This window comes from Misgurnus anguillicaudatus, chromosome 23, assembly GCF_027580225.2.
Source record: "Misgurnus anguillicaudatus chromosome 23, ASM2758022v2, whole genome shotgun sequence".
Classification (NCBI taxonomy): Eukaryota; Metazoa; Chordata; class Actinopteri; order Cypriniformes; family Cobitidae; genus Misgurnus; species Misgurnus anguillicaudatus.
This window is the reverse complement of record NC_073359.2, coordinates 38,438,700-38,459,681: the sequence shown is the minus strand read 5'-3', so window position 1 is coordinate 38,459,681 and position 20,982 is coordinate 38,438,700. Positions and strand designations below refer to the sequence as shown.

General features: G+C 34.3%; 1 protein-coding gene and 1 long non-coding RNA gene across 2 annotated transcripts; one reads left to right on the top strand and one right to left on the bottom strand.

The window, feature by feature from the left end:
- Positions 1 to 1,558: 1,558 nt before the first annotated feature.
- LOC129436660 (uncharacterized) lies at positions 1,559 to 13,813 on the top strand. Its single transcript, XR_008641886.2, has 3 exons — positions 1,559 to 1,799; positions 12,629 to 12,748; positions 13,112 to 13,813. It is a non-coding gene; the product is annotated as an uncharacterized lncRNA (long non-coding RNA).
- A 2,092-nt stretch (positions 13,814 to 15,905) lies between these two features.
- LOC141359413 (uncharacterized) lies at positions 15,906 to 17,358 on the bottom strand. Its single transcript, XM_073861824.1, has 3 exons — positions 16,976 to 17,358; positions 16,554 to 16,836; positions 15,906 to 16,466 (listed from the first exon to the last, which is right to left on the bottom strand). Exons 1-3 carry the CDS (start codon positions 17,356 to 17,358, stop codon positions 15,906 to 15,908), a joined length of 1,227 nt encoding a protein of 408 aa, XP_073717925.1.
- Positions 17,359 to 20,982: the final 3,624 nt, after the last annotated feature.

The window sequence follows — 20,982 nt, the reverse complement described above, 5'->3', positions numbered from 1 at the left end:
ATCTCTGTAGAATGCAATAAATTCACAAAAGTTATATTTATTTTGATCCGGTTTCTTATTTTTATTTTGTCTCTTGGGACTTTTTGACTCTTGTGTCCAGAACCATGACCCTTTCTTTCTTTTCATGTTGAATATTTTTCATGTCTTTTCAATGTTATGGAATATATTAGTATGATTAAGGTAAAAAAAATGTTGCTGCAAACTGACAAGAACTTCTACCAAAAATGGAAAAAGGTTTTTACCAAAAATAAATGGAAAACATTAAAATTGTGAGAATAATGACACTTAAATGGAACAATAAGGGAAAATAATAGGAAAAAAATGTATAAGCTTGTCATGTGCTGGGACAGTGTGACTGTGAATGCCTGTCCACTTACAGTATATATCAGTTTTATTTGTTTTTTAAATTTATTTAACACTTATCATTTTTGTCTTTTTTGTGAATTACTAGATTTCTGTCTAAGTGTTCTCATGGATGACATATCAGTGTACTTTGTTCTGGAAAAGAAGTCACCAGCCGCCACTGCACCCCAGTCCTCAATCTTGAACCCCAATAGAAAACCAGTGGGATAAACTTAATAGAAGAGTCCCTGGGAATTTAAGGATCTGGTGGGATTTTGTTTGGAGAAATGGTCTTAAATCACCATGTATTATCAATATATCAGTTATTACAGAAGAAGACCTGGGACTGTTACCTTAACACAAAATATTGACAAAAAAGTTAACTATAATTTAACTGTAATGTATTAGATTTTTTTGTATTGTTTGCAGTTGATATCGATTAAAAGTTTGATGTTAATAGTTTAGATAGACGATTAAATAGTAAACAGTAAAAACATTTTTTATAGCTTTCCTTTATCTTATTTTCACATAGTTCTAATATTAGTGGCGTACACTGTATGTAAAGGTAACAGTATTCATTGATTTCAGCCCTCTAGCAACAAGAGCTGTCAACACAGAACTTTTTACAATTAAAACAATTACATATTACATAAACTACTGAAACTTAATCCAATGTTCCATACAAAACATACAATTATTGGACAGTTGATTCAGAGGGTTGCCACAGAGATCACAGATCCTCCTTACAGCTTAAAAAGCCTGTCATGTGCAGCAACTATCATTGTGTGAGTTAACAAAAAGACGTAAGGAATTTTTATACTATTTTATGTTATTTAATTCAACAGGAGCAAACCCTAGAAACACTTCACTTAAGGTAACTTTTTTACATGTAATTGAATAACAATTTTTAACAACAACTTTAACCAAATAGTTTGATTGGAATGGATTATGCATTTATTGATTATTGAATGATACATATCTTTTTTATAATAAAACTAATACATGTTTTGACTGAAATATTTGGCTTGGTTAGTCTGGTGATACACTGGAACATAAAACTTATTTGGAATGTTATGTGTACTAGACATTACATAGTATAGTTGACTGTTAGTTTAACCAACATTTGAACTAACAGAACATGCTAGAACCGCTAGTAGTTTTGTCTGGGAATAGAAAGTATTAAGTTTCTGAATTATATTCCTACTAAATAAAACATTTGAGTGGTGGTTAATTTCATGTCAAGAAAACCAATGCAATTAAAATACATAATTCTGACAGGACTTTCAGTGAAACTTTTACCCATTCATCTATTTCCTGAGGACAGATGGAGTATTTCAGACCATTCTTAACTGTTCTTCTGGTCTTCAATGGAATTTACGGATCCTCAAGCACCACAACTGTTCCAAGCACAACAACTGCTCCAATAACAGCTGCTCCAACCATACAGGCAACACAGGGTATGTATTTAAAAACTGTTTTATATATACTGTGAAAAACACCACCACCAACTTTTGTTGTTTTAGCAAAGTTTTAATGTCCATCCATATTTTTTTTACTCTTTTTATTAAGATACAAACAGAAAATACAAGAAATATGTAAACACAATTAAAAACAAAACAATTTTCAGAACTAAATGTCTTCTTCCCCAGGTGAAAAGGAAATATATTTAAATTGTATTTTTTTGGACATACTTAATATATTTAAATGATACTATACTAAATGCATATGAAATGTATTATTTTGAAACAACTTCAAATATATTAAATGCATTTCAAGATATATTTAAGAACACTTTAATAGTACAACATATTAGAAATATACTAGCATTACACTAAGAGAAATATACTAACATTACATTAATAGAAATGTATTAGCATTAAACTACTATTTTATTATAACGCTGTTTTTGAATATTTAAAACGTTATATTATTAAATATTAAGACACGTACACAGATTTTGAATCCAGAACAATTTAATATACTTCATATTGTGTTGTGTACTTTACAAAAATATCTAAATTAAATTAATCAAGCAAGCAGAGACATACATAATCTCTTGACCAGAGAGAAACAATATAAAACAAATATTAGAGAAATGCAATTACACAGCTACTTTCATCAAATTTATAACATTAACATTACATGTATGATTGAAAAGTACATTAGAAAATAAGCAATCCCTGAATATTCATATAATTATTATCAGGTGAAAAAGAAATATATTTAAATAGTATTTTTTGGGACATACTTAATATATTTAAATGCTACTATACTAAATGCATATTAAATGTATTATATTGAAACAACTTCAAATATATTAAATGCATTTCAAGATATATTTAAAGTCAATTTTAATCTATTTGCATTATATTTAATATAGTGAAATTGTGTTAAATTGCAACAACTTCAAATATATTTAGTACAATTTAAGTGTACTTTAAAATTCATTTGAAATGCACTTCTCATACACTTAAAAATACAGTTAGAATACATTTAAAGCTTAATTTAACTGTGCTTTAAAAACACTTTAATAGTACTTCAGCATATTAGAAATATACTAGCATTACATTAATAGAAATGTATTAGCATTACACTACTATTTTATTATAAAGCTGTTTTTAATATTTAAAATGTTATATTAAAATATGCAACATCATTAAATATTAAGACACATACACAGATTTTGAATACAGAACAATTTAATATACTTCACTTGTGTTAAATTAATCAAGCACAGAGACATAGATAATCTCTTGACCAAAGAGAAACAATATAAAACAAATATCTGAGAAATGCAATTACAGAGCTACTTCTATCAAACTGTACAACATTAACATTACATGTATTAATAAAAAGTACACTATGAGTATCACGAAATTGCGTGACTATTTCACGCATGGACCAGCGTGACAATGTCACGCTTTGCCGCGTTTGGGCGTGAGCATGTCACGCTTTCTGTTTGTGTCGCTGTCGCGTATTGGTTGCTCAACTTTTTTTGTCCTAGTTTCTTACCATTGTCGCTTCGGTTTAGGGTTAGATTTACATAAAATGACACCCTTACCTAAACAAACTCTAACCCCAACGTCAGGTGACAATTGGTTAAAGTTTAGAAAATATAAAAGAATAAGTATTGTATCTTTTTATTTTATAAACCAATACTTAAAGTGACAAATACTTAAAGTGACATATAACACAAGCACCAAATCTGGCCCTAAACCGAAGCGACAATGGTTTGAGGGTGGGACAGAGGGGTTGAGTGGCCAGTGCGTGACAGCGACGCAAACAGAAAAGCGTGACAATGTTTGAAAAACGCTTTGCAAAAGTGAGTTGGGCCGACTACCAAAACACACTTGTAGCCAACCAGCAGTAAGGGGCGTGTCTACTAACAGACATCCTTGCCGGGGTTGCGTATGTGTGTGGTGGGTCTATCAAAAGAAGGTCCAGATTCTATTGGGCTAGGGGCATGTTTGTTATTAGGTAATTTCAAATGTTAACATTGGCTTTCAAAAATTGTGCACTCCGCCTTTAACCAACTTAAGATAAACCTATAAAAAGCTGAACCAAAACACAAAACAGTTTAGATGTCACATGTTTAAGTGGAGGGTCACTTCTTCTTGCAATTCAGACACCATAGTAATTGAAGACTGCTTTATCACATGGTCTGTGAAAAGGAAACAGAATATACCAATTAACCAATAATGAATGAACATTTGGCTATCCATGTTTGAAATAAATTGGCATAGACATGCATGTATGGAAGTTTTGTTAACTTCTCAGTTTACCTTTTAAAGCTTTGACTGTGTCCTCATCAAGCGTGTCAGTTTATGTGTCACAGCACTCTACAAGTGGGAATGAAAATAGGATTAGAACAGGCTCATGATATAAAGCAACCTGTGTGTATTACAGGATATGTTTTACATTGATAATTGTGTTTTATTTGAACCTAGATCATTTTCCATTGTTTGTCTATTGTGGTCTTGCAAACTTAAGGTTCACCTCTGTTTAAGGAGATTTAAGGAAATCAGAAATGTGCGATCAGCAAATTTGACCTTTTTTTGTGATATGACACTGAATTTGAAACAGCACATTGTATTTTCTGAATCTATAATTAAAGTATTTATTAGTTATACAGTGGAAATTAGTAGACATGTGAATATTTGGTTAGCATGTTGATTTACCGTGTGTGCCCCTAAATTTTCTGGTTGCCCCCCTAAAATTTTCAGTTGGGGGCCTCTGTGCTCCTGGTAAAAAAAGTTAGTCTGGAGCCCTGCCAAATGGTATATGCAAGGATGACTAGGCCAAGTCCCTTACAGCTTTACAATTAAAAAAACTGTTTTTTACACGAATAACTTAAAAGGACAGAAATTAGCCACCTCGAATGGATGTGCTGCAAACGTTTTTCTTCCAAATCACTCCACATTTGTCCCAATTAAAAAATGTCAATAGCAGTTCATCTGAAAAACAACAGGCAGGTAAATGATGATTAATGATTTGTTTTCTTTTTAAGAATTACTTACCCCGAGTACAATATATTTAAGACAATATAATATAATCAAACCCAGCCTCGACAGTTTTATAATCTCTCATAAAAGTATCCCTTCTTACAATGTAATTTTTGTGTCCATATGTAATTAGAAATACATTTAAAAATAAACAAAAAGACAATAAGGTTGTCAAGATTGAACTGCTATACATTAGCCATTGAACATTACTAGAGTTATAATAACCATATGGTAATATCATGGTATTTTCAGGTAAGACAGGTCAAACATTCATTTTAAACTAACGTTAGCATTGCAAGAGAAGCAATAGAAAAACTTAAACGTGAACTTAATGTTATTATGAACAAACTTCCTATTAATAAATAGATCCTGTGGTTTTTAGCTTGATTAACTAATTGTTTCGAATTGAGAATAATTGTATGCACCTGTGTATGGCTGTATTTAAGCTCGCTTCACTTTGAGCGAACACATACCTTGACGAAGGCTATTTGCCGAAACGTTGGTTCTAATAAATAATTTTTGCAAGTGAGTGTGCAGTCACTATTTTTTGTTATATTATTAACAAACTTACCACCAAGAATAAGTATTTTCATGGGCTGTATCTTCATTTGTTCCTGTCTACTTTGCTCTGGTTGGTCATATTTATGTCGCTGTGATAGAGGTTTTAATGATTTCTGAAATGCTTAAGAGAAATGCCTAGTCACACAATAACGATGTTCCAATTACCACACGAGACACCGACATAACGTGACATACAGAAGCTGGGTTAAAATAAGGACAACTGTAATATTTTACTTATTTGATAGTTAACTAAATAAAGAAATGCGAAAATCGGTCATCACTTACCCCCTCGTGTTGTCTCGTTCATCTCCAAACAAAAAGCGAAATACTTTTTTTTTCGCTCTACGTCAGATGCACTAAAACTGCTCACATTTTAAATCGAGTTGTTTTATCGATGTTCTCTGGTGAAACATGATCACCGATTAATTTAGTTTATACGTTTAATGCAAGCAACCGCATGCACGTTGTGAACTTACTGAACAACAGGGCTGCGTTCAGCCCCGACGAAACGTTGCACAACGTTTATTAAACAGAAACGGTGATGCATTGAACACCCTGTTGAGATGACGCAAGAGTTGCAACTACGGTAGCTGAGAGGCCATTCTTTGTGTTCTTTTTTAAATGTTTCTAAAGCCTGATGAAATCGTTATAAATGTGTGTTTAATACTGTAAAGTACCCTCGATGTTACAGTCACTGACCTTGCTGTCCAGAATGAAAGACAACATCCCAACTTGAACCCATTGAGCGAGCTGTCTCTTTACTACCGCGTCGTTTTATACATCTTGCCGCTGATTGGGCCGACATTTCTGACACACCCACCAAACAAGAGAAAACGCTTCTAAAACCTGTTGCATTCCGTTGCACACCGTTTCCAGGAAACATGTCGTTCAACCCGGAAACCGTAGCAAAACGTTGTGCACCGGTGTGACATTGAACGTGCCCCAGCTTTCAGCTAGCACCGTGACGTGTTACTATGACAACAACCAATCAGGTTTAGTCACGTGTGTTGTTTGAAAATAAACACTAAACGTATAGATTTTAAGCAAATCTTTGAAAAATTTGTTTATTATGCAATCGGAATAGACGGTGGGCCGAGGGGAGATTTCGTGTTATCAGACGATCTCTTGTGATGGATAACCCAGTTTTTTTTATGTAACCGCTACGCTTTTCAACAAAGCAAATAAAAATTGTTGCCACTTACACACCTTGCACATTACTATAATATTGGTAACTTTCTCCAGGTTATTTTCCCGGCGAATAGAGCAAGCAGCTACGTTTGGGGTCCGAAGTTCATGACGTATTTGTTGCCTTCATCCAATAGCGTGCGTGGAAAAGTGATGACGCGTGTCAACAAACTGGCGAGTTTCGCTGGAAAGATTGAACTTGTTAACTAATTTTAGCCACTAATGCAGTTTTAATATTCAGTTTGACACAAAATGTGAATGTAGAGGTAACGTTGCCCATTCTTACCGTTTTTATTTTATGTGACCATCTTTGTCATGTCCTGTCATTTTTTTGTAATCTTTAATAAATACACCGTTCTATTTTTTTTACACCGTTCTGATATCTGTTATCGCTTGGAAACACAACGTCATAAAGCAAGACAGACAATTATTTTCCCTGCTTTATCATGTTTACTGGAAAGAAATGTCAAAAAAATGAAGTGCTGCATGCATGTATTTGAGGATAGTGGACCCACCATTCCCTTCACAGGCACAAGTTGGCAGAAATTGATTTAATCAGTGTTTCTGTGGAAAGACCTTGAATGCAGAGAAAGCAGTACACAAGAATAATACAGGCATATAAGTTACAAAGCCAGGAACCGACAAACAAGTTAATCAAACTAGCTAACACAAGCTACCACAGGCAGTGCTACAGCCATTTCACAAATATTACAAAGATAAAAAGTGCACAAAGGAGAAGAGAGGAAGTTTTTATTGAAGAAACTGCAAAGGAAGGTTGGTAGTATATTGTATAGACATGCAGTGAAGAAAGTAGCATGGTTTACAGTAGTATAAATTAAATATGCAATGTTTAAGCAGTAGCCTCTAAATAGCAGAGCAAAAATGCATCTAAGACAAATGGTTTAAGATTATTATAACAGTTACATAGAAAATCGCTGGGGGGTGGCAACATGTACAGTGTATATACATACACATGTGCAGTGTAGTAAAAGTATAAGAGTAGTACAAACGTAGATGCAGTGTATTAACAGTAATATAATAAAAACAACCTACAAAATTTTCCTTTTCAATTATGGCATGATTGGCATCGTTATTATCAACAAAACCAGACACCTGGGGTCTCATTTATAAATCCTTACTAAAAGTCTACGTATGCACGGGGGCCAGGGGTGGCATGCGGCAAAAAATATTAGGACAAAAAAGCGCTGTTCCCTTTGTAAATCACAGATCACCTGCAATTGTTCATACATGAATCATTCTCAGGTCCCACCCTGCAAGCCCATTCTCCCATTAAGTTCGGTTTTGTATAGATCACAACCTTTGTGTGGGAACTGGCATATGCACAAAACGGGGCTGGAAATGTGCGTACACCAGTTCCCACACAAAGGTTGTGTTCTATAAAAGAAAAAACTTAAATGAGAGATGGGCTTGCAGGGTGGGACCTGAGGATGATTCATGTATGAACACTTGCAGGTGATCTGTGATTTATAAAGGGAACAGTGCTTTGTTTTATAGGTCTTAATATTTTTTGCGTATGCCATTTTTGGCTTTTGTGTGTACGTAGACTTTTAGTAAGGATCCTACGCACAGTTTTATAAATGAGACCCCTAAACGATGTGAAATTGGTTTATTACCCATCTTAAGGGAACAGGTGGAAACAATATATGTAGCATGAGTTTTTCACTGCTGAAAGTTACAAATCATTTTTCTTCAATCAGTGATGTGCAGAACCTAAACCTATTGTTTTGCACTTTTTTAGTGGTAGAGGCAGAGGATGGCGAGGCAACGCCAGTAAAAACACAGGCTCTGAGGTCTTAAGCCCATGGTCTTTACACATCCAAGCAGGCCCCAAACCTTGCATTATCTGCAAACATAAGAAGTATAAGGTTCAGAAAAACAGCAGTAAAGGGGTTAAAATAAAATTAACAGTATAAAACAAGGTATCACTTCACCTGCCCTTACAAAAATTAACCATTGTTTTTCTACAGTTAAAAAAATGGTTACTGTAGTAGTAAAACCATGGTAATCACAAAATAACTATTGTTTTGACAACTATGGTTTTATAGTTAAATCGTGGTTAGTGTAGTAAAACCATAGTTTTGCTGATAGTAATCAATACAACAAAATACATTGGTTACTACACTTTTACCACAATAAAACCATGGTTAATTTTTGTAAGGGTGCTATCGAGATTATACCCGGTACCTCACCACACAAAAACACAAGAACATTAACACACATATGCAAATGGGTAACGTTACAAGCACTTCGGCAAAACAGTCATTGAGGAGAGGCTGTTAACAACGTGAACTTTGACTGTCAAAGCTAAATTTACTTTTTTTAAAAAACTGTGGAAGAAACAGAGGGAGTGAACATTGCAGCTTATAAAAACTATAATACTGTGAAAAGCAAAAATTATATAAAAATGTACATTTTCGCTGCTCTAGTTGTCTACACACCCAGCAGCTGTCGAAGTGTGGCTTGCCCACCGGTCATTTTAAAGCGCAGTGGGCGCAAACTTGATGAAATATTACTAGAACATTCGGCTGGGGTGTGTCTCTCTTAAACGGAGATGTAAGAGAAATGAGGACGACACATATACATATTTTGTGTATGACCGATCGTCGGTAAAAGTTAATATGCACGGAACATCGTTGTTGTATGGAACGGTTAACGTTAGTCTACGCCTTCGTAAAACAACACTAACGAGACGCATACAATTGTTTGTACACAACAAACATTTAAAATAAATATCAATTAAATCAAATGAATACTTACAATCACACAAAGAATGTCCTTGGCGATGGTCAATTCAGCTGCAGCTCGTGTCTGAATCCGTGTTAACAGCTGTTCTACTAACCCACGTCTGATTGGTTAATAATAATCCTTTGTCAGTATCTTGCCGCTCTATTGGTTCGACTGATATAGTAGGCAACCGCGTTTGCCTGCATATTTACGGGGACATTTTATCATTTCGGGTGAAAATGTGCAATAAATGCGAGTGGCAACACTTTTCATATCGTTGAGAATAAAACAACCGTCCAAACTTTACAAATTCAGGTTCTCCATCCATGGGGATCATCCATTTCGAAAAGTAAAGCAGATACGGAGCCTCGGCCCACCGTCTAGAATGATATAATGTTGAAATGCCTGAGGAAATTTCAATGTTAGTTTATTACAATTAATGAATCATGTTTTGAAAAAAAGTATGTTTTATCCAAATATACTAAAACTTCACTAGAAGTACATTTGTGTTTAGCATATTTCTTAAAAGTGTAATTACGCACATATTTATTACCAGCATACTTCTAGTACACTTAATATAAATACATTAAAATATTTTTAAGTTCAGCATATTTCTGATAAAAATGTAATTAAGTATATATTTATTACCAGTGTACTTCTAGTATACTTTAAAAAAATACGTTTAAATGCAATTTAGCGTATTTTTTAATACACTTCAAATAAGTATGTTGGAAATACAAATGTATTATAAACATACTATTTGTATTTTAAGTATATTTTTAATACATTAAATACTACGTCTTTTTGACCTGGGTGGTTATATAATAATCATAATGTAATTCTCTGCACAAATGTGCAATGTAACGAACTTAAGATAAACCTGCAAATAGCTGAACCAGAACACAAAACAGTTTAGATATCACATGTTTAAGTGGAGGGTCACTTTTTGCTTTATTACAAGGTCTGTGAAAAGGAAACAGACTATATTCAAAATTAACCAATAATTAATGAACATTTGCATCCATGTGTGAAAAAAATTGGCATAGATATGCATGCATTAAATTTATGTTAACTTTACCTTTTAAAGCATTGACTGAGTGTGTCCTCATCAAGCGTGTCAGTTTTATCTGTCACAAAACTCTACAAGAGGCAATGAAAATAGGATTAGAACAGGATCATGATATAAAGCAACCTGTGTGTATTGGACATGTTTTCTTTGATAAATGTGTTTTATTTTAACTTATTAGCATTTTCCATTGTTCGTCTGCTTTTTACATGAATTACTCAAAAGTTCAGAAATTAGCCACTTGGAATGGATGTTGCAAACATTTTTCTTCGAAATCATTGGTCATTTGTCCCGATTCAAAAATGTCAATAGCAGTTGATCTGAAAAACAACAGGCAGGTAAATTTTTTTCTTTTTAAGATTGAACTGATATATAAACATCAGCTATTGAAAATTGCTGAAGTTATAATAACAATATGATATGGTCATATCACGGTATTTTCGGGTAAGACCGCTCAAATATTCATTTTAGACTAGCACTGCATGAGAAACATTAGAAAAACTTAAAAATATAAACACTAGCAAACGTACATGGATTTTACGCAAATCTTTGGAAAATTAGTTTATGATGCTCTCGAAATTATATGATGTTGAAATGCTTGAGGAAATTTCAATGTTAGCTTATTACAATTATCATGTTTTGAAAAAAGTATGTTTTCTCCAAATATACTAAAACTTCTAGTACACTTAATATAAATACATTAAAATATGCTTAAGTTTAGCATATTTCTTTAAAATGTAAAGCATATATTTATTACCAATACTTCTAGTACACTTTAGCATATTTCTTTAAAATGTAATATGAAGAGTTTGGTTCCAAAACGTGATAAACGCCATTTTTGAAGAAAATGCGTTACTGCCAAAATCAGTATTATATCAGGTCAGTATTTAAAAGTAAATTCTTAATTTTACGCAAAATCCAATATCTGCTGTGTTATTCTGTCATCTTTTCTCCCTTTATTCCCAAAACGCGATAAACGGCACTCCTCCTTTTCTACAGAATACAATAAATCCGCTCCACAAATTTTTACTCAAAGTTAACAAAAATCGAGCAGGATCAAAACATTTTACAGCTGATCGCTGTGAAAAATGTTAAGCGACGACATAACCGCAGCAATGACAGTGTTCTTAATATGACAAAGTAAGTGTTTTGATTAATGACATTAATGTTTATTTTTTTAATCAGTGTGTACAACTGTTCAACTAAATGAATATAAAATGGCACAGATGAATGCACATTTATACATTGATTGAATAGATTTATACCATTTTGAAAAAAAAACTGTCATGGATTTAATAAATTTTGTGGAAAAAATAATTCGTTTTTATAATAAATCTTTGAAAATCAAGTTATGGATTTGAATTTTTTATGTTTTTATAATCTAAAGATACTATGTGAAAGTTTGTAACAGAAAATAGTGGTTTTCATCTTGACACTTTCTTGGTATAGAAAACACGTTTTAACCAAAATTTGTCAAAATGTATTTATTGCGTTTTGGAACCAAACTCTTCATATATTTATTACCAGCATACTTCTAGTACACTTCAAATAATTTAACATATTTGTAATACACTTCAAATAACTATGTTGGAAATACAAATGTACTATAAACATACTATTTGTATTTAAAGTATATTTTTAATACATTTAATTATACGTCTTTTTGACCTGGGTCAGGCATCAGTTAGTATTTTGTGTGAGCTCTAAACACATCTTGAACTTTTTTTAAGGAAACTGAAGTCCTGAAGTCATTCGATTAGAATTAGTATTTAATTTCATTTAGGTTTAAAAGATCCTGCAGTTGCCTGCTATTACTGAAGTGACATAATTACATAATGAGACAAAGTCTGAGAACAGTTTGTTGTTTTTATTTGAGCTTTCATGTTGTTGTTCGCATTCGGGGACTATTTTTTCTAGCGGAAGGAATGCTTTTATTGATTTAACTTCATGAAAGTTGCACTAATATTTTTTTACTTTAATATTGTGTGGTAACAGTTTTATAAAAGCAATAAGGTACTCGAGGCAAGTGCTGTATCGTGAATAAGTAACGGCTGAAGGGGTGGCAGGCACTCCGCTTCGCGTCGTGCAACGCCCTTCAGCCGTTACTTATTCATGATACAGCACAGCCTCTTGTACCTTATTGCTTACATAAAATACATAATTATATTACAATATATAATATATTAATATTTATTGTAAAAATCAAATGTATTTTAAATTGCATTAGGAGGAGCCACACTTCCAGCTGCCACAACAACAACAACTGCACTGATAACTACAGGGTCAACAATAGCTACAACGTCATCGACCTCCATCATCACCGGGTCAACCATACAGTCAATACTGGGTATAAAACATAAAATTTACATACATACATATATACATACGTGTATAAACTACTGGCATGCATAGTATGATAATGCAAAGTAATAATTAAGTAAAACCCAAAAATAATTGTATTAACTTTTTTCTAACATTTAAAATCATTGCATAAGCTGCATATCACTCTGCGACCCTGTAAATATATTGGGATTGTGGGTGTGACATGGTTTCAAACTGCATTTTAACTGGCAACAAAAATCAACGAGTGTCCCAAAAACATATATTCAAGCCTTTAACTAATTTTAAAAATCACTTTAGAAGTCCAATGGCATGGTCGCTTTCTAAATAACATCTTATTCACAGTTTTTGTTATGTTTCCCTAATGCAGGTGTTTTTATCTGGATGATGTGGCTCCTTCAGTAGAGCATTGAGGAGAAAGTAGAGGAAAAACAGCCCACAGCAATCAATTTATGAGCAATTTTGATGCCTTAAATATTTCATTAAGTTTAGAGTTTATTATCGTTGATCTTCAATGTTTGGCTAAGCTATCTATTTATGGTTGATATTTCTTAATATTTTTCTTGTCACATTTGTGAAGTAATATATTAGCATTAAAAATATTTTTTTCCAAATATGTTTTGACGTAGATTCATTACATATAAAACATACCGAAAGTAATATATTTAAACAAAGATCTATTAAAAATCTCAGAACTATTAAAAGAAGTTGACAGATTGTTTCGGTGTTCATCCAAACACCATAAGAAATGTATTACCATGATAATTGTGTATACATAAATGAGAAACTTAGAGCAAGCCTAGAGCATTATACAACATATTTGCTTAAATTACAGCATAAGTTCTACATTTCTTTCAAATATGTCGACTATTTAAATTACAATTTAAAATCTGTGGTTTCAATAAATCATAAATGTCACATTTTTCCTCAACTTTATTGAGAATTATAAAGAATATTGTAATTAATCAAATTATAAACATATAACATACAACATGTGTATTTTGTACTATTTGTACTATTACTGATTGTCATTAACCTGATTGTGTCATTTATATGTTTGTATAAATCAATTTTTTCCTACTCATTAAAAAAGTCCATCATGAGTTTGTCTTTAGTCTTGATTATTCTAAGCACTTAATTGTTTCTCGTTAGGATGTCTGTAAAAACAAATTTGCAAGCCTCCTCCATGATTAAACGTATTTGGATAAACATCATTTTGTGGTGGATGTGTGAATTTATAATTCGACGCGCCTGGAAATGCACTGATAATAAACTCAAAGCGTGTGTCCATATGGCCCACATAGCAAGGACAGTTGGGCCGATTTAAGCTGAAATGCGTCACTATTGTATCACTGACGGTGAACAGATAATGGGTCACGACCGTGCCGACTGTGAATAACACATCTGGTTGATTTACGCATTTTATTGTATGGGCCAATGTGAGCTGAAAGCAGATGTACTCGTGCTGGCTGATAGAGGCTTTTAAGGCATTACAAATAAAATGTATAATAATAGTTAAAGCTGTAAAAAGAGCTCACACTCACACTTGCAAGTCCACGCAAATTTTGCTTTTAACAAATCAGTTAAAGGGGCCACAACAGAAAAAGAATGAGGGCAAAAACTCCTAGCTAGCCATTCCCAAAAATCTTATCAATTCATGTTTTGTTTGGGGAGTTGGAAAGTTGTCAATAGCTATAACTTTAGCACAGACAGGTCACACCTTTCCCATACCAAATAGGTCACAGTAGCTCTGGCAACTCACACTTTGCCAGATTAACTGTGAGGTTGGCAGCAGACAGTCCTTGGATACGATTTAGATGTTGCTCCCATGTATCACTATAAACAACAATGTCATCAAGGTACACTGTACAACCCTCTAAACCAGCTTTTACATGGAGCTGGGGCATTTCTAAGGCTAAAACTCATTACAGAATAGGAAAATAGGCCAAAAGTTACAATAAAAGATGAAATCTCCTGTGCACGTGTGGTCAGAGGCACCTGCCAGTATCCTTTAAGCAAATAAAATTTACTAACAAAATTAGCGGATCCAACTTAATCTACACAATCTTCAATTCTAGGTAGGGGTACAAGTCAGGTTTGGTTAAAGCATTCACACATATGTAGTCTGTAAGGCTTTGCTATGTTGTTTTAAAGCATGTAATTACAATTTTTCTCGATTGCTTTAACACATTTCTTAAAACTATGCCTCATATTCTCAAAACCGTTAACACAATTCCATAACGTCTCACACAATTCTCCAAACATCATATTTTCAGGTCAAAATGAAGCTTTACACTCAAAACCATTCACTCTTAGTGAAAAACCAAACTTTTCCCTCAGACATCACACACAAGCGTTCAAACACACACAACATAGTCTTACACACTGGTGCAATAAATTCAAAACAATATATCCAAAACTTGTAAGTTGCTTGTGGTTCTCTCCCTCAAAAACCTTTTCACATGACCAAAAAAGTATAGTGTTTTTTGTTTATATTACTGATCATATACTGTATACTAGGCCTAAGGCCTATTGCTTTTGCACAAGGATATAAGACACTCAGTTAAACTTTCGTTTCCTCAGTTAACTTTCGTTTTCTCAGTTTCCTAATTACAGTTTTTTACAATCACTTTGCTACTATTTTCAGAACCTTGATGTCATTTTTCACAACTCTAGATACAAAACTCAAAACGGTAATCACTTGTAACACAGGCTGTCTAGTGTTCAAAACATTGCATTGTGCATTCACATCTTTAAAGACATCTTGCACTTGCACAATCATTGTTTCAAAACACAAATTTACTGTGAAATACCATGGAAACATAACTATAGATCACCCACACACAAGCAACTGATAGTTTCACTAAGTCATTGTTTGTACAATCATTAAATATAGTTTAACAAAATATGTGACTTAGGTTTCATTATTTTACTGGAGACTGGAGAGAATAGTACAGACACAGTGGTTTCATTGAAATACTGTATTGTGGAATTCACTGAAATAAATCACAACATTACATAGAATTAAAAAAAGAAAACAACAACAATACAGTATACTGCAAATTTACAGTAAGTGGTTCTCACTGCACTATGCGTCTATGTTTCCATCAACCCGTTCTTGTGGATTTGGCCACAGGTTCTCACAGACATCACAATGTAAGTTTTTATTCGCTAAACATCTTGGAAATAGTCTTCTGGCGAAACCAGGCCTGACACTGATCTGCTGTGATGTCATTGCATGCATCATCCATGGCCTGGAGAAGAGTGGCTTGTTCGTGAGGGTGCCTATCATAGACCTTCCACCTCCATGTGGAGAAAAACTCCTCAATTGGATTAAGGAAGGGGGAGTATGGAGGTAAATACAGGGTGCGAAATTGTGGATGAAACCATGCTTGGACCATTCCAGCATGATGAAACTGAACATTATCCCAAACTACTACATAGGTCACACCATCAGCTCTACAGACCTGATTTAGCTCTTCAAGGAAGGCTATGAGGAGAGCTGCATTATATGACCCAATACGAGGTCTGCGTCCAACCACTCCATCTTCGGATATAGCTGCACACATGGTGATATTAGCTCCACGTTGTCCAGGTACTGTGATGGTTGCCCGCTGGCCAATTACATTCCGACCTCTCCTCCTTGTCTTGGCTAGGTTAAAGCCTGCCTCATCCAAAAATAAGAATTTGTGATGGTTTTCATCAGCATCCAGCTCCATCACCCTCTAAAAAGGCAAAAAACATTACTGATTACAATGACATTGAATGTTTGGGGATGTTTTCTCCCCCAAAACCAGGCAAATTGGTCATACCTGAACATACTCATTCCTCAGTTGCTTCACTCTCTCTGTATTTCTTTCAAAAGGCACATGGTATAGTTGTTTTAAAGACACCTGATGTCTTTTCAGCACCCGTGCAATAGTCGGCAAACTTATGGCTTCCACATTTCTGAATACGTCTTCATTGTCCAAGATGTGCTGCCGAATTTCCCTAAGGCGAATATCATTTCTGGCCCGAACCATATTGACCACAGCCTGCTCTTGTTGGTCAGTCAGAATTTTGCTTCTGCCTCCCCTATTTGGCCTAGTCTCTATTCTGCAGGGAGAAAGTCACAGTAAGAACAAATTTAGAGAATTCACATTACACTCTGTGCTACACACACTGCCTACTGTATGCCCTAATTCACTGCAACAGTTTCAAATAGCTTAAAGTGTAGTTGATTCTGAAGACTTACCGGTTTTCATTGCGGAAAGTTCTGATGATTGAGGACACAGATGATCTTCTGAGGTTTGGTTGAAACATTGTAGCTGCTACATTCATTGTCATGCCATGATTTATGACGTAGTCTACGACCATCGCTCTGATTTCATTCGAAACCCTTTGCTGTTGCTGCCGTTGTCTAGGTCTGTGGTTTTGTCCTTTTCCACGTTCACCCACACCTCTCAAACGAGGCCCATGCCCACCTCTCAGACGAGGCCCATGCCCACCTCTCTGGTGACGCCTAAGCCCTCCTCTATGACGAGGCCCACGGCCACCTCTAAGACGGTTTGCTTGCCCCCTTCTATTCCTTTCACCACCATGTAATCCTAGCCTTTCACCTTCCACTTCTGGCTCCATGTCCTCACTATGATGAGTAGGCTACTACATACCACTCATCTTACTTATATATGTGTTCAAATATGTGAAATCAATCAGCAGTAATGAGCAGCAATTAACTCGTTAAAACCACAAAAGCAAAGAGTGACATCTTGCATACAGTAGGGGTGTCCTCGACTAAGGATTTACATATTCGAATCAGAATTGTAGAATCTTTCCATAGTCGACCGATAGTCGAATCATCTATGTGTGTGTGCATGGGTTGGGAGGGGGCCAGACCAGGTACAAATTGGTAACTTTTATTTTCTTTCACAAGCAGCACACATAAACAACTTTCTTTTAAAGTGACCAAAACTGTCTTTCAAGTGATGAACGAAGACAAAACTGACAATTCATTTATATATTTATTTTTTTTAAGGTAAAATATATAGACAACATTTGTTTATTTATTCCTCATAACATTTTAAAGCCACGATCTACAGAAGATCACACAAAAATACATTTTGATAACTAAACCCAAAAAAAAATAAGAAAGGTGATTCTGCCTTGGAAACCCCGGCTACAATTATAGTGTTTTTATTTCAATTTGGAGATATAACGCGTCAAAGCAATCATGACCAAAAAAAACCCGACAAATGAGAAATGACAAATAATTTGTGATTGTGACTGTAAATGATAAAAACTAATCTTTATTTACAATTCATTAAACGTTTATTTATAACATGAAAAACACTGAAATGAATGATTTTATAGACCCTACGCGTTATTATTTAGCACAGAAATACCTGCTTGCTTGCTCTGACTTTGATCATCTCTGTATTCACTTTAGATACAGAAAGACCGGATGATATTATTTATTTCAGGAATCTCTTTGCTATCATTTGAAAGTGAACACCAACCATAATATTAAATCACAAGAAAGACATTCGTGTCAGGCAGAAATAGGTTCGGTGCAGATAGTTTCCGTTTCATCACCGAAATTGTAAAAAACGGCTTACCTGTTTTGTAGTTTAACTTTTGACAAGATAACCAAAATGTATGATAAATACATTTTAAAAACTTATACCCGTCGAAAAACATCCGTTTTTTAATGTTTAGTTTGATGAACTCCTAAATATGAGACGCAGATCAGCCCGTTCGGCTAAATTACATGCGCAAGCATGGCCAGGCAGCACGCAATAGCGCAACATCGATACAACGAAAAGCTATCCCAAATTTACAGACTTAAATTAAATCAGAATTTACGTTTATAATAGATACATTTTTTAAATAAAATAAGGTCAGAAGTAACAAAGTGCAGAACAAATATGCAAAATGCCTCAAGTGCACAGAAACAAAACACAAGCCAAACAGTTAAATCAGATAACCCAGAGTGATTTATAAATAAAATAAAATAAATTATTAAAAGAATAGAAAAGTATAGCCATAATATAATTGCCAGCTTTGTCTTTTAAATGTAGAAACAAAGAGGCAATGGTTTATTAACGAAGAAACCTCCGTGTAGTCCGGTCACAGGGGATGTTGGATTTATTAACGCATTTTAAAAATATTTATTGAAAGCTGTTACTTCACATACTATTTGCAGGATTATAATAATATGCTGTATATTAATATATTGTGAGAAAGCTGTTATATGTGAAATCAGATAATGTGTGCACCCATATACGGCCAAAATTGAATGATCCTTATTTTATAACACATCTGCGACGATTCGACTGTGAGATTGGTAGTCGAATCAGGCTTCTCATATCGATGCATCGAATCTTCGACTATTCGGGGTCACCCCTAGCATACAGTAATGTTGAATATGAAAATGTGTTCTGTAAAAGAGGTACATGGGACCATAGAAGCCATATCTGATAAAGAATGAAATATGACATCCATAGATAATGTATTCCATCTGGGTGATATTCTGTGGTAGCCTAATTGGTGTCAAATGATCTATCCTGAAACATCCTAAATATGGACTCAATTGTTCAACAATTTCCATAAAAGCTATGCTTCAAGAGTAATACAACAGTTACTTACCATTTGGGGCAGTTGTATTGATTGATAGTTAGATCATTGTAAGAAAATGAATAGACACTTATTTGAAATGTGATGTGTGAATAGCCTTTTGAAACAGTAGTACTTTGATGTTAAGTTGTGTCATATTGAACATGTGATTTTGGTTGAATGAACAAATGATCCAAGTTTTATGTGTATTGTATCCAAGCAATTGAGAAAAGAGTTAAGAGTTTTGAAAAATGTGCATTTTGATCTTTGGTTGTGAGTTTTGTGTCTAGAGTTGTGAAAAATTACATCTAGGTTCTGAAAATAGTAGCAAAGTGATTGTAAACAACTGTAAAAGAGACCATGTGCTATCCTGCAACTATAGGGGAGAGTGGGGCAAAGTGAGCCAGTGGGTAAGTTGACCCACCCCCTGTATCTAGGCTACCATACAGATTTGTAGCCGTCTGATCACAAATCCAGGTAGCAACCATCATTTCTATTTGACTATGGTAAAGAGAAGCACAAGTTAAAGAGATATTAAATGATATTTTTTACAAAAAACTGTTTTTATCCCATCAAAGTAAAATTTATACATGTCAAGTATAATGGCTGTTATGTTAAAGCAAATTTATCCAGGTGTAAATATTTATACCATTCATATCGGTGATAGGCTAATGTATAAAACCAGGTCAATGATTTAGCTTAAGATTAGCCTGAATTACTAAACTAGGCAGTTTTTTCCAAAATGGTGGCCGTGGGGCAAAGTGAACCGAATGCTGTGGGGTAAACTGAACCAGCGGTTCAATGTATCCCACCATGATGTTTAGTTAAAATTTTTAAAATAGAGCAATCAACATTATTATTATTATTACCCTTCCAAATAGGGCAAAAATAGACAATTTCATTAAAATGACAAATCCTAGGGTTGTAAATGGACTTGGATAATTTTTGCACTTAAAGGCGTAGTCCATGATGTTTGAAAGCAAATGTTGATATTTGAAATCACCTAAACAAACACGCCCCTACCCCAATAGAATCTGGACCTTCTGTTGATAGACCCGCCCCACACATACGCAACCCGGCATTTGATTTGATTTGATTGGCTATAAGTGTGTTTTGGTAGTCGGCCCGTCTCCTTATCCAAAGCGTTTTTCAAACATCGTGGACTCCGCCTTTAATAAAGTTACATACCTTCTATGTAAATATCAAAGAACAATTTAAAACATTATTTCAATGCATTCGTTGGCACCTTTAAAATTAAATTTAAGAATGGTGTGAATTTTTTAACTATGTTCGGGTTTAAACAAAAAAAGTCAGTGGGTCAGTTTACCCCTTCACATGGGTCAACTTACCCCTCAGCTGGGGCAAGTTGAGCCACAAGAGCACTTTTTTTTGAGAAGCCACCTTTTCAAAGTCCTTTGTTATAACGGCATTCTTAACATTTCATTTGACAGGAGACATCCTTAAATAAAGGTTGATGTTTTTGTTTGACTTCTGTCTCATGTTTTCATGCAGATAAGGCAACATATGTTAAAATTGGCTCATCTTACCCCACTCTCCCCTACCCCGATTGTTCTCGCCACGATTAGTTTGAGAAACAAGGTCGACATAAGCGATAAAGAAGAGGACGCCATTTCAGATTAGTTATCTTTC

Bases quoted from the DNA above. Each gene is read 5' to 3' on its own strand.
- LOC141359413 (XM_073861824.1), bottom strand. From the start codon at position 17,358: ATGGAGCCAGAAGTGGAAGGTGAAAGGCTAGGATTACATGGTGGTGAA. The intron at 16,837-16,975 runs GTAAGTCTTCAG...TTCTCCCTGCAG, and splicing joins ACTTTCCGCAATGAAAACCG to AATAGAGACTAGGCCAAATA. The intron at 16,467-16,553 runs GTATGACCAATT...TTGCCTTTTTAG, and splicing joins TGAGGAATGAGTATGTTCAG to AGGGTGATGGAGCTGGATGC.